This window comes from Ursus maritimus, unplaced genomic scaffold (genome assembly GCF_017311325.1).
Source record: "Ursus maritimus isolate PB19 unplaced genomic scaffold, ASM1731132v1 scaffold_18, whole genome shotgun sequence".
Classification (NCBI taxonomy): Eukaryota; Metazoa; Chordata; class Mammalia; order Carnivora; family Ursidae; genus Ursus; species Ursus maritimus.
In genome coordinates, this window is record NW_024424230.1 from 23,249,869 (window position 1) to 23,263,087 (window position 13,219).

The 13,219-nt window shown below is 50.3% G+C and overlaps 1 protein-coding gene across 1 annotated transcript in view; it reads right to left on the reverse strand.

Moving 5' to 3' along the window:
- MAPK4 (mitogen-activated protein kinase 4) overlaps window positions 1-8,836 on the reverse strand; it is a 48,625-nt gene extending 39,789 nt beyond the window's left edge. Inside the window, exon 1 of the mRNA XM_040632502.1 lies at window positions 8,039-8,836. Within this exon, the coding sequence (XP_040488436.1) occupies window positions 8,039-8,584 (546 nt within the window). The 5' untranslated portion in view covers window positions 8,585-8,836. The remainder of the gene's footprint in view (window positions 1-8,038) is intronic.
- Window positions 8,837-13,219: the final 4,383 nt, after the last annotated feature.

Here is a 13,219-nt window from a genome sequence, read left to right on the forward strand (position 1 = left end):
TGGGGCAGAGCAGACCATGGTCGTCCTACTGATCCGGGGAAGTAGAATTTGGAATTTGGGGCTGCTGAAGCATCTAGAGCAAGCAGGGCAAGATACTGGAGAGGAAGGTTCTTCAATAGGGTGGGGGTCCAGAAGTTTGTTGTGGGGGTGGGGCTCGCACAGATCGCTGGGTGAGTGCTGTGTTGCACATACACGGGGTGAGACTCTGGCGTGGGCTGGTAGAGAGCAGCTACTTTGCAACTGAGAGCAGAGCGAGAATATTAGAGGTTGCAGAGACACTGGATCCACAGGAGCTCCAGTATAGCCGGAGGGGAAGCACCAGGTACTTCGGTGAGATAACAGAAAGGGCAGGCCCTGGGAGTAGGACCATGTTCTAGAGTAAGGGTTACTCTAGTCCTGTGCTATCAAAGTCTAAAGCCAAGCCTTAACAAAATTAAGGAGAACGATCAGTAACTTAACAGACTGCCAGAACAAAAACCAAAATTGGGTTTTGAACTCATTAAAGGAAGACAATATAATTCAGGCTCCCTTTCAGAGTATCAATTGCAATGTCCACAAATAAGCAAAAATTACCAGAAATGTGGAGAAGAAAGAAAATGTGACCCAAATTCAGAAGAAAAAAAGGGGTCAATATAAAACAATCCAGAGATGTCCCCAGATTTGGAATTGGCAAAGACTTTAAAGCAGCTATTTTAAATATTTCGTGGATTTTTAATGGACGAAGATGGGGAATCTCAGCACATAAAGAGAAACTATAAAAAAGGACCCAAATGGAAATTTTGGAATGGAAAAATATATTATCTAAAATGGAAAACTCACCAAACAAGCTTAATGATGAATTAGAGATGGCGGAAGAAAGGATCAGTGAAGATGAAGACAGACCCACAGAATTTATCCATTCTTAAAAAAAAGACAGAAAAAGGATTGTACAATCTTTTGGAGTAATACCAAGCTGAGTAACGTACATGGAATCAGAACCCAGAAAGAAAAGAGAGAAAAAGTGGAACAGAAAAAAAACAAAAACCAAAAAACAACAACTGTTGAAATGTCCCAAATAAACCTACAGATCTCAGCTCAACGAATCCCAAATAAAATAAGCATCAAGAAAACCACATCTGGTCACATCCCAGAAAATGTCTTGATAGCAGAGGAAAAAAACCCCACATTACCTACAAGGGAAATGATGTGAATGAAGACCTTCTCTTCAGAAATAACAGGGACAGGAAATAAGGCAAAAGTGTTTTTAAGTAATGAACGACAAAAATACCACAGATTAGGAATTTCATATCTAGAGAAAACAAACTTTAAACATGAGAGCAAAATAAAGACACTTTCTAGATAAAGAAAGAACTTGTCAGCAGCAAGCCTGCACTACATGAAACTCTAGCCCCGCTCCAGCATCGCTGGCAGGACGCTACTTCCAGTGGGTGAGCACCAGGTGAGTAAGGAGGCTGCTGTTGAAAATAAGGAGGAAGCTCCTGATCCCTTTACACTTTCATCAACAGCTCACACACACACCCCCTTTCCCATGGAGAGGCAGCCCGACGGGCACATGAGAAACGGTGAGCTCTGATATGACGAGGAAGGCAGCAAGCTTGGCTGGGACGCACTTGGGCAGCGAGGCCAACAGTGGAATAAGGAAACGCTGTAAACTGGTTGGGAAATAGGCATTGCTCCAAGTCCCTGATTCCCTCACTCATCACCTTGGCCTCATTCCCAGATACTCCTAGATCTTGCTATGATCTGGCAATAAAGGGTCAATTCCTGGCAAGCAGGGCACCTCCAGGACCCTGCCTTAGGCCTCTGGCTGGCTTCCTTTCTGATTGGCGGTATGTGGGCCATGCCAGTTGTTAAAGATTCTTCATACCGCCCCTGGAGCTAAGTGGGGTTGCTTCCCAGGAAGGGAGGCCCAGATGTGATGTTCTGGGAGGGTGCAGGAGAGGACCCCAGGAGGCCAGGGACAGAGTGAAGACCCTGCTCCTCGGGGTGGGGCTGCAGTGGGAAGGGGGAGGGAGGCTGAAAGCCAACGAAATTAGCTTTCCAAGTGGGCCTGAGTATTCGGAACACTTGACTCTCTGGTACAACCTCTGTTCTAATCCCCTAGGTCATGTTTTTCCCTTTAAAAAGGGATATTTCATAGCCTTTTAAATAAATCTTTTCAGCTCCACTGATTTGGAATAACACGCTTAGCAGCTTAAGAACTTCTAGCTGGGCCTTCAGCAAGTTGTCCTTCCATGAGCCCATTTTCTCATGAAACGCTGGCCTCCGGGTCTGGCTGGGCCTCTCCCAGTGCCAGCACCGTGCACCCCGGTCCTACTCTGGGACCCTGGGCAAGCCCTTCCTCACTCCCTCCACCTAGAGACTTGCACCTCATTCCCTGCATCTGCAAAATGGAGATCATTCAAACACAAGCCCACAGAACACCAAACAGCCACTCTTTTGATCAGTGGCAAAGACCCTACTTCAGGTGCAGAAATGAACATTCCTCCTCTGAGGTTCCATTTCAAGGGAATCTGGGCTTTAGGGGGGCTTTCTGTGTCTGCCCAGGCAGAGAGGGGGAGGTTACCTTGGCCCAGACAGACAAGAAGCCATCAGAGGAAGGCAGTGGCCAGGAGAGGAGGAGGTGAGGTTGATGAACAAGATGAAACCAGCATAAACACTGCTGACTGAAGCTCCGTGCAGAGCCTTTGGAAGCTGTCGGGGTGTGTTCAACATCGTGCACCTTTCTGTCCCCTCTGCGACCTTGAACCACAAGCCTTAACGAACTCCGGTAATACGCCGAGCCCTCACTCAACACTCAGTCCCACTGAACTGTGAAGCCAGTGTCTGTCGTTAAATTAAGCGGAGCCAGGCAGTTTACACCAGAATGAAAAGTACCTGTTTTCTAAAATTGTGTTCCTATCACCTGACTATTGTGAAAATCACACCTAAACAGAACCACTGCTCCTTTTGGTGTCGATTCCTGGTTTGTGCAGCCTTCTACCAAAACTGAGTGATGGTGAACAGGCCAGGCAGCTCCCCGTGGGCTGTGATGGAGACCCTAGAAAGTCGTCCTGCCGAAAACAACCTTCCCCATTCCCTGTCATGACATCCCCGCCAATAACGACCCCAGCTGGTTAAAGCAGCTGCTTCAAACACCACCCTGCTGTCTGGGGGTTCTTAGCCTTCTTCATCGTGCTGAAGTTGGAGAACCACGGCCGCAAGCACCAGCAAACCGTCCACAGACAAGCTGTTCCGTGTCTTCAGATCAGTGGTTCCTGAACGTTAACCGGCATCAGACTGACCTGGAGGCCTGTTAAGACCCAGCGTGCTAGGCCCCACCCACCCCGAGTTTCTGATTCGGTAGTTCTGTGATGGAACCAGAGACTCTGCATGTCGAACAAGCCCCCGCGGTGAAGTCGATGCTCTGGCCCGGCACCCGCTTTGAGAACCAATCACTGCACTATCAGTTGCTAGGGCATCGTCATGAGACATGTAGCTCAAACGTGAATGCGTTCTGATGCGGAATGCGGTATGAAGACAGAGGGCTCTGAAACAGAAAGGGGTCAAGGGCCCAAAGACAGGCCAGCCTAATAAACTTAGACTTTCTCAAGTGACCCACCAAAACACAAGAGTCCTTGGCTGTCCAAATTCTGCTGGGCCTCTGACTCTTGCTTTCTTTCCTGCGTGTTTTCCACCTGCTGCCCCCCAGAGGAAAGGCGAGTCTGCTGGCAGTGCCCTGGCAGCCCCGGCGAGGATAAGAGGCTCCTCCCTTCAGCCATGGGCGGCCCCTCCAGGAGCAGAGTGTGTTCACACAGCTAAGCTGGCTGTCAGCGTGCCGCAAGCTCTCGGGGACTCCTGACACCATTTAGAATTTACACAGGACTCAGCGAGGTCTTAAACAACCTTTTTTTTTTTCCTCTTTGGAGATCCTCTACTTCCTAATAGGATAAATTCGAAGGAAAACATGCTCTGACCCTTTAGCAGCCTCTTCTTGACACAAACAACAAGGAACTCCTTGGCGGCTGGCCGAGGAGGTGGCAAAAAGGGATTCATCACAGGAGCAGAGTCCGGGAAGCCACCCTTCGGGTGGGGCCTCATGACTCACCCTCTGGCCCTGTCGGGAGTTGGTTCCGTTCTTCAGTGGAGGGGAAACCGATACCTGAATGTCTGCGCGGTATCATCATGGCATCTACTGGGCAAGTAGTTCTGTTAGTGATTTCGCCCTCCGTACGTCTGAAAGCACTTGACAACTTCCATGTGACTCTAACCAGAATCCTGTGAAGTCAGCAGAATGGGAACAACGACCCTGTTTGACAGAAGCCAACTGAGAAGAGAGGCTCAGAAAAACCAGTGGGTGTGGAGTTGAACCGTGTGTGTTGGCCCCTCATGGTGAGACCTTGAGTGGGTCTCCTCCCCTTCCTAGGCCCTGGTTTTGTCATCTGTGAAAGGAAGGGGACAGACAAGGTGATGGTGAGGTCTTCTGACAGATCTCCTACTCAGGAATGAGCTGTGCAAAGGGCCCAACTGGCCTGACGTCAGGCAATCAGTGAGGTGAGGAACAGTGACTCAGAGAGACAAGTGCCCCCCATGCTGTTGAGAAAGCCATTAGAGCACCCCCACTGCCACCCACTGCCATCTCCCTGACCGTGTGGGCTCACTGGGAACTCTAGTTGCCCTCTGGACCTGGCAAAGACCAAGACCCCTAAGGGAGGGATGGTGGGGGACACCTAGAATGCTCTCTGTGTCTTCGATTCCCAGTGATGCCAGCTGCTCACTGGAGAAGAGAAGGCCATTTCCTTTGGCACCTCCTTCACCAGACGAACTCAGCGGACAATACCCTATGACTGGTCCCGCGCTAGATGAGGGGATGTGGAAGTGGAGGAGACACACTGTCCACCCAGGAGGAAGTCACAGTGAGGAGAGTGAGACGCGGGTGGGTGGGGCTCAGCCAAGGGGCCAAGCCCCGCCGCCAGTCAGGTCACAAAGTCTGTCCCCGGCACTGAGCTCAATCAGCCTGAAAAAAAGGAGTGCTCTTTTATAACCCACACGTAGGTGCTGGCTATGGTCCAGGTGAGCACAATCTTCTTCAAAGTGAGCGCAGGATCCATAAAACTTTAGGAGGGGTCAGGTTTAGAGCAGCTCCTATGTAGACATCATCCTCCATGCACAGAGGGGACAGCAGATGCACCCATCTGGCCCCAACCAATCCACCGGCTGGAAGAATTATGTGCTCTCTTCCTGAGAGTCAAACCCTCTAACCACATGTCATCAATGAACCCAACTAGCTTCCTACTTGTAATGTGCCGGTAAATGACTATTCTCCCATCTGTTCAACACAGTCAACAAGATCAGCTGGGCCATGTCTCAGGCACAGTGATCAGACTCCCTGGGGAAGATGAGAAGAACACGACATGCCCTCAAGAACCAAGGGGCTCTCAGCCTAGGGGAGCACAGAAGATGCAGACACAAATACCCATAAGACAGCAGGGAATGGTAGATGCTAGAAGATCCAGGTATGGGGTGGGGAAGAGCCAACAGGGGAGTTCAGAGGAAGGAAAGACTAATTCCAACTGGGGACCAGCAAGCCTTCCAGAAGGAGATGGCACCTGGAAAGACCATGCAATAGGACGCGAGAACGCCCCAGTTCTACAGCCCCTCATGCCATAGTCGGCCAAATCATCTCAAGACAGCTGGTTCTCTCCATCTTAAAATGGACCATTTGCCCTAAGTGCCTCACAGCTCTATGAGGATTAAATGAAAGCTGATTTAAATGCACACTGGGTAAATAAAAGCCCCAAATATTCATCATCACTCAGAGAAAAATAAGGAGGTACATGAGGGAGGTCGACATACATGAGGGAGAAGGGGTGTGGGGGACACGTACCAAATGCAGGGCTCGTGCGAACACCTACTGGGCTAGCAACTGGCTCCAATGATGTTTTTTAACTTCCCGCAGCTCATTTTATTGAAGAGACTCTAAGAAGAGTAAGTCAGGGCACCTAAATTCTCCTGCATCAGGAACATGAAAGTCCCAACTAGAGCGGCGTCTTCCCATCCCTGAGGAAAAGGAGAACAGCCACTTAGAGTTGGTGGCCAGTGAACCAGGGCCGGGGCCCGGGGTGCTCAGCAGACGCTCATGACATAAATGGATGGGTTCCTTACTACTTTCCGATGGGGTTTTACATTCATGCAACATTTTGATCCGTAACCACAAGCCAGTGGGGCAGACGGCATCTACCGTCAACCCTGTCAAAGATGGGGAAGCCAAGGCTCCCAGAGGTTAAGTGACTGTCCATGTCCCCAGCTAGCGCTGTCAGAAGGGAGCCTGGACCCCTGCCTCCTCCCTTCCTCCCACCATGCACCTTCGAAGAATTGTTATGACAGCCAATCTTCACCCCAACAAATCACCTTTCCTGACTTTAAAGAAGGTCTGCTGCGTGCTGTTCAGAGCACTTTCCCTGGAATAGGTCACTTAATCAGACCCTTTCATCAAGGGAGGTCCCATTTTTACTCCCAAATGTACCGGTTTACTCCAATTCAGAAAGTGGTTTTGTCCATCCCGGAAATAAGTGTCACGGATTCTCTGGTCCTTTTACCAAATAAGAATTGATTGGGGTTAAAACCTTCAGTTCGATTGTTTGAAGTCATTGCTTCTTAGAATAAAGTGAAAGTACAAATAGCAAAGGGTATCTGGAAGACGGAGAGGTACATTACTATTTTTTTTTTTTTTTTTTTTACCATGGATACTCTTGCCTACAAAGTCAACTGTCAGTCTTGGCAGATGGCCTGGCCGCAGGAGGGGGGACAGGGGGCAAGGTCTTGGTTAAGGAGCACCAAGGGGCTAGAGCCAGCTGGGCTGATCTGGGGTCTGAAATCTGGGCTGGAGCCAAAGTTCCAGCCAGTGAGTGTGGGACAGGGAGCCCTGCTTCCCCCACCCCTGGATGTCATCTCACTGCAGCTGCACCAAACAGGTCAGTGCCTTTCTATGAGTTTGTGACCTTCTGGCTGAGGACAAATAAGGTGGCAAGGGAGAGCAGAGGAACAGGGACTCAGAGAAGAAGCTGAAACATGTTCAAGGTCAGAGCTACCCTCCCCTTTCATGACCCACCTCGGCCACTTTGGCTGACCTACTTCCTAGGGAATGTTTTCATTCTAATAAAAATTCATGGTTCAAAGGTTTTTGGCAGAAGGCTGGAAATCACACCCACTCCACAGCTCTGTTGAGGGATGCCTGGTGACATGTGCTCAGAGGCTCCCCTAAAGTGGCAGGAACCAGGGGTGGGGGGGGAACAGAACTTCAAAGGATTCCGAGTTCCTGAAGAGAGCTGTGGATTCGTTAAGAAGAGGTCTAGGGCCTTGAGCACGAGTGTCAGGATCTCCATCAGTGTGGCTGGGTCAGCTCTGATCTCTGCAGCTGGTAGAGCATTTAGCTCTGACACGTGGGGTCTCAGGACTGTGCACACATCTGTAGCGTTAGTACGACACTGAGAGGCCAGAGCATCATAGGACCTGGGTGAGCTGAGCCATTAGCTAGACAGTCTACACTGAGGATTAGTTTATCAGATTCACTGTTTGCGCCCTCTGTCCACGGACACAGAGTGGGAAGAGGGGGCAAGCTGAACCACAGCATAGGCTGGTGTGCTGGGGAGCCTCACCGGGAGGCCTGAGCAGACAGGAGGGAGAGGTGGCATTAGGTGGATGGCAGAGGTAAGAGGATGCTGGAGGCAACTTCACCACCCACACTTTTAAAGCCACAGAGTTTAGAGCTGGAAGGAATCTTCGAGATCACCTACTCCAACCCCATCTTGTGCAGCTAGGACTTCTTGGTCATGGCCATGGGATGGAGCCAAGCTAAGAACCAGACCACCACTCCCACCCCCTGCCTGCCCAACAACTGCTTTTCAGGCCAGTGATCTTTCTAGCACCCTCCAGCCTCCCCCAGGTACGGACCCCAGTGCCCTGACTCCAGTGGAGCTAAGTATACCCTCTTGAATGACCACGAGCATTCCTGAGGGTTCTGTGGACCACCCGTATCAGCCATTCCAGCCAGACATACCTTGTGTGAATAATGCTGGTCCACGATCCTCGCCAACCCGAAATCCCCGATCTTGAGCACGAGGTCCTCTGTGCTGATGAAGATGTTGGCGGGCTTCAGGTCCCTGTGCAGCACATTGGCGGAGTGGATGTACTTGAGCCCTCGGAGCAGCTGGTACATGAAGAGCTTTGCGTGCTCCTCGGTGAGCGTGCCCTGCTCCAGCAGGCGCGCCAGGTCGGTCTCCATGTACTCCTGGACGATGTAGGCCACGCTGAACTTGAGCAGCTCGCCCTGCAGGTCAGTGCCCTGGGGTCCCAGCACCTCGTACACCTTCACGATGTTGTCATGGTCCAGACGCCGGATGATCTTGATCTCCCGGAGCGCGTGCTTCATGCTGCGGGCGTCGCTTAGGGCGATCTTCTTCACGGCCACCTTCCGGCAGGCCCTGCTGTCCACGGCCGACAGCACCAGCCCATTGACGCCAAAGCCCAGGGGCTGGAAGTCAACAAAGCGCCCACCAAGGTCATACCCATAGACGCTGGCGATGCAGTCACCCTTCTCAGCCATCGTCGGCTCAGTGGTCAGGGTCCGCCCGGGTGACGGAGGGGCAGTCAACGTCGGCCAAGTCCCGGGTGGCGGCTTCCCCAGCACACTTCATTCTGTCGAGCCCCGGAGCTGAGGGCTCCTTTTTCTCGTGGTGATGTCACTGCCACCAGCTCTCTGGAGACAGGAGTGGCATATGTCCATGCTTGCTGAGCTGTGGAAGGCGAAGGCTCAGACCGCTTTCTTAACCTGCGTCGGGAGGGCTGTCCACCAACTCCTCTGTACCCTGAACTCTCCTCGAAGCTTAGAATGGCTCATGCTTTTTTCAAAGGCAGCATCTTGGAGAGAAGAACCAGTCTCATTACCTACATGAATGTAAAGTTTTCTACCATAACAGACCTCAAGATGAAAGATGCAGAAACTCTCCTCTTTAAATCTTTTGTTAAAAGATGTTCCTTCCGGGTGAAATGCAGAGCTGCTGCTGAGCTGTGCTTCTTGACTTCTGATGGTCAAGAGCTCGGTTTTGTCACAGCTTCCAGCAGCTTGGTAGCTATTCTGTGTCCTGAGCAGGAAGAAGGGATCCCAGCAGTGGATTCTGGAGGCTTAAGGGGCTTCTTTCTACTTCTGCTGGCTCCCCTTAGATTGTGCAACCCGAGCCAGGCTGATGAGCATTGGTGAAGAAAGCTGGAGAATCCCAACCACCTTTCCTGAGCTCCAAACCAAGTTACACCTGAGGTCCCAAAGCTGAGGGGCACTCAGCTGCCACGCCAGGATGCTCCAGAGGCCTCAGATGGGGCAGCATCCTCCGTCACCCCCTCCTCCACGCCACCCTGCACAGGACTGTGTGCTGCTGGACTCGGAGAGGCTGCAGGAATGCGGCATCTTTCAGACCATGTCTCCTTTCCTGTCAAAGAAATAACGTTGGGTAAATTTCCACACTCCAGCTTCCAACACCTTCCCACTTGCGTGTCCTCTGTTAACCGGCCCAAGTGTTATTTGATCTGTCCAGCCAGCTGAAACACTGCTTGCTCAGGGGATTCCAGGCTCTGCACTGCCCAGCCGCCCCTCCTGCTGTGTGCAGCGCTCCCCTGGAAGAGAGAGAAGATGGCTTGATTTGATAAGATCATCAAATGGTGTGCCTTTTATGTAAATGCCTGCTCCCCAAAGGTTCACACACCCAAATTGTGGGTGGGAATGATCCACTCTGACTTTTGAGAAAGTAACTTGTGATGCTCTCTGAATACATACATCAGTACTAGCTGGGACGATTGAGAGTAAAACGTAACTAGTTGCAAACGGTAAGTAAAGGATCGATAATTTGTGTTTCTACTTGGACCCCTTTGCTTCCCTCTTTCGCAAATGTCTTTGGATATTTTGAGAGAATTTGCCATGTGCTGATATTTATTTACATGTGTATCTCTTGCTTTTCACGGAGGAGGCATAAGCACACATACCAAATAAGGAAATTTTATTGCCACCCTATAAAAGGGACTCTCTTCCCAGCAAAGCAGGGCACAGACTTCTTAGCAAGACACCAGGACTGGCATGATAAACTGTATTCTCTTTGGCGGTGGGGACATAGCTCTTCAAAGCAATGGCTCAAATCCTATCCTGACTGCCCCCTGGTGGTTGCTGACTCAAATTACAGGCCTAGGACCTAAGCGGGGAGAAAAAAACCTGCAGAACAATGTAAAATCAGACCTCTGGAGCAAAGGCAACGTCATAGCTTTTATGGGAGTGGCAGGTTTTCTAAGTTTATTAAGTCCACGGACACTCAGAGAACAAACACTGCACCCTGCACAAAGGAGTGAATCTAGCAGGGCTATTTTTTAGTTCTCATGATCCTGTCGGGCCCTCTGTAGGGATGCTTTCATATATGAACTTTTGCACAACTCTGCAAATGACAAATGAGGTGAAACCACAGTCAACTCAATGTCTGAAATTAAAGGGGCAAATTAGGGGACCTAGATGATCTGAAATAGTAAATAATCAGATCCCCTCAAAAGACTTATGAAAGAGATTTGCCAAGGGTCTAGAATATAGTAAATGTTCAGCAGATGTTGGCTTCCGATGCCTTTGTTAAAAATTCCCTTGCACTTGAATAAGACACACCTACTATTCTAATGTTTTGTCAAGATCTTCAGCAATTCTACTCTGCATGTTTTTATTGGTCCCAGGAGCAAAATAACCTTGGTCTTACAGAATTTCAGACTGGGAAGCAATCACGGCAAACAAGCTCAGTGTTCCTTACTGGGGATGGTGCTCCCTTCCTCAGCTAATTTGACTAGGAGTCACTACCAGCCTTTAAGAGGCACAGCCCGATTGGCTAACCATCCTGCCAAGCAGTTCCATCAAGGAATAACTGACACCCACCCCCAAATGCCAGCATTTCTGCTGAGAGGGACTGATTCTGGTTCAAGTCCTCGCTTTGCAGATGAGGGCACTGAGGTTCAGAGGACACCAGCTCAGTGATTCTAGCATAGACAGGGTCAATAAACATTTGATGAATTGAGAAATGAATACCATTCACTCTGAGGATTCCTCGCCAATTAGAGACAGTGCCAGGACCACCCTCTGTGCCACCCTCAGTGGCCCATGCTAGTGATGTCCACCTGGATACCTAATTCAAGGGAACCCAAGAGCCACCCCAGTGCCCATTCCAACCTCCTCTGACTCTCGCTGCGCATCAGGTAACAGAAACCAGACTGGAGCTTCTTTCGCTCTCTATCCATATGCCTGGTCCAGTTCCCAAGGGCACAGCAAACAGGCAATTATATATTTTGCTTTATGAGAAGAGAGGCTTAAGCCTTCTTCCCTTGCCAGCTCCCACTGGGTTATAAACAGACAGGACTGAGCACCTAAGCAGGGAGGAGATGACATCACCGGCAAATGAGAGCACCATTTGCTCCAAATCAGCTGCAATGCAGATAATCTGTGAATAATTAAGAGGTGCTTTATTTATTCGTAAAACTCTTTCCTCTTCCTCTCACGTGGGGGAGGGACCAGCACCCCTGTGCGCGCGTGTGCACGTGTACGTGTGCGTGCGTACGCGTACTCGTGCAAGCGTGCCCGTGGTCTTCCCAACGCGCTATCGGCTCCAGCGGTCAGATACCATGTCACTTTGGGAAGACTTGATTCCAGCCACTTGGCCTTCCTCGTGGGCCTCTACGTACACTCTTTCAATTCCTGCCTTCCTTCTTTGCTTGCACCTTCCCGGTTCCTGAAATGTCCTCCTGCCTCCTCCCCACTGGTTGAAATCCCGCCCATCACTCAGAATCCAGATGGCATCTCACTTCCATTCCAGAGTTCCCGTTCCCGGAGTGTCCCCGGTGACATTCTCGCTGCTCTAAACGCCTGCAGTGTTCGTGTGTATGCCGTCTTTGACATTTACCATATACGAATCTGGGCTGTTATTTAACATCTTATACATGTCCATCTCCTGGCTAGACTTCAAGCTCCTCAGGTCCCAGCACAAAGCAGCACCTAGACAACGACCGTGGCTCGGAAGTGCCTGAGGAACATTCGTTATGTCGACAAAGTGGTCATGCCCACATTTCCTGCACGGTCAGCCTCCCCTCCCTATGTCTGATGTCTCAACACAACTTGTTCAAGAGGGCTCTTCTCACGATGAGCCCCAACCGCCCAGACACACCTCAACCCTCTCGGTAGCACTTTCTGCTCCAACACTGCCTCTCCTAGAATCCCTGCACTAAGCACGCAGCCCTCGACTGACCGTTTCCCTGTTCCCGTGTCAGTTTACTGTTACTCATCCCTTCTCAGCCCTCTTTACTTTCTCAGTTTCTAGAATTCCTCTATAATTTCCATGGTAAACCGTTTGCCTTTCTCCACAGGTGGACCGATTACAAAACACCTAGTAACTAAGATGTTTTGGATTAGTGGTTCATTGTCTGCCTGACACACCAGGGAGTGTGGGCCCATGGGCCCTGGAGAGGGGCAGACCCAGCATCTGGAGGTGTGCCCACCAGTTCAGAGGAGTGATTCTGGCAACTTCTCAGAGCAAAGCACAGCCTTTCTCTGTTCGAAGTTGGTGGCTCGGAGCTGCTCTGATTCAGGTGTGATTTCAAACCAGGGAGTTGGCATTCACCTTGAAGGAAGGAAAGGTCATGGGTTCAGCTGTGCTCGAATGACAATGAGCAAGAAGAACACATGTAACTCCTGCAAGGGTAGCCCGGGCTCCGGTGATTCACGGTGAATGTTGTAATAAAACGCAGGAGTAGAAATATCTACCCCCAGGACTCCTAGCAATGGAGCTTCATCTCCCCACTGATTTCTCATGGACTCTTCTGCAATACTTTATTTGAGGCCAATTAATCATCATCTCACACATCCTGCCTTTTAACATGCAGAGGCAAACCAGAGACGAGATGGCGTGTGCCTTGCTGGGTTTCCTGGGGATCTGGTTTACAAAGAGCCTTTGGAAACTCTAAATTTAGACTCAACTCTGCCTGTTCAGATCCTCCCAAGCCTCATGCTGTCAACTTTCGGCAGGAACAATGGCCCCGATGAGATGCTGATATTTCACAGAGCTTTCTTTTCTCTCCTGAGCACCCAAAAACTTGCAGGAAATCCTTTACGGGCAAGGCTGATGTTTACGGTTGAACAGGCTGCACACTGCAAAATTCTAGGTGGCACCATTCA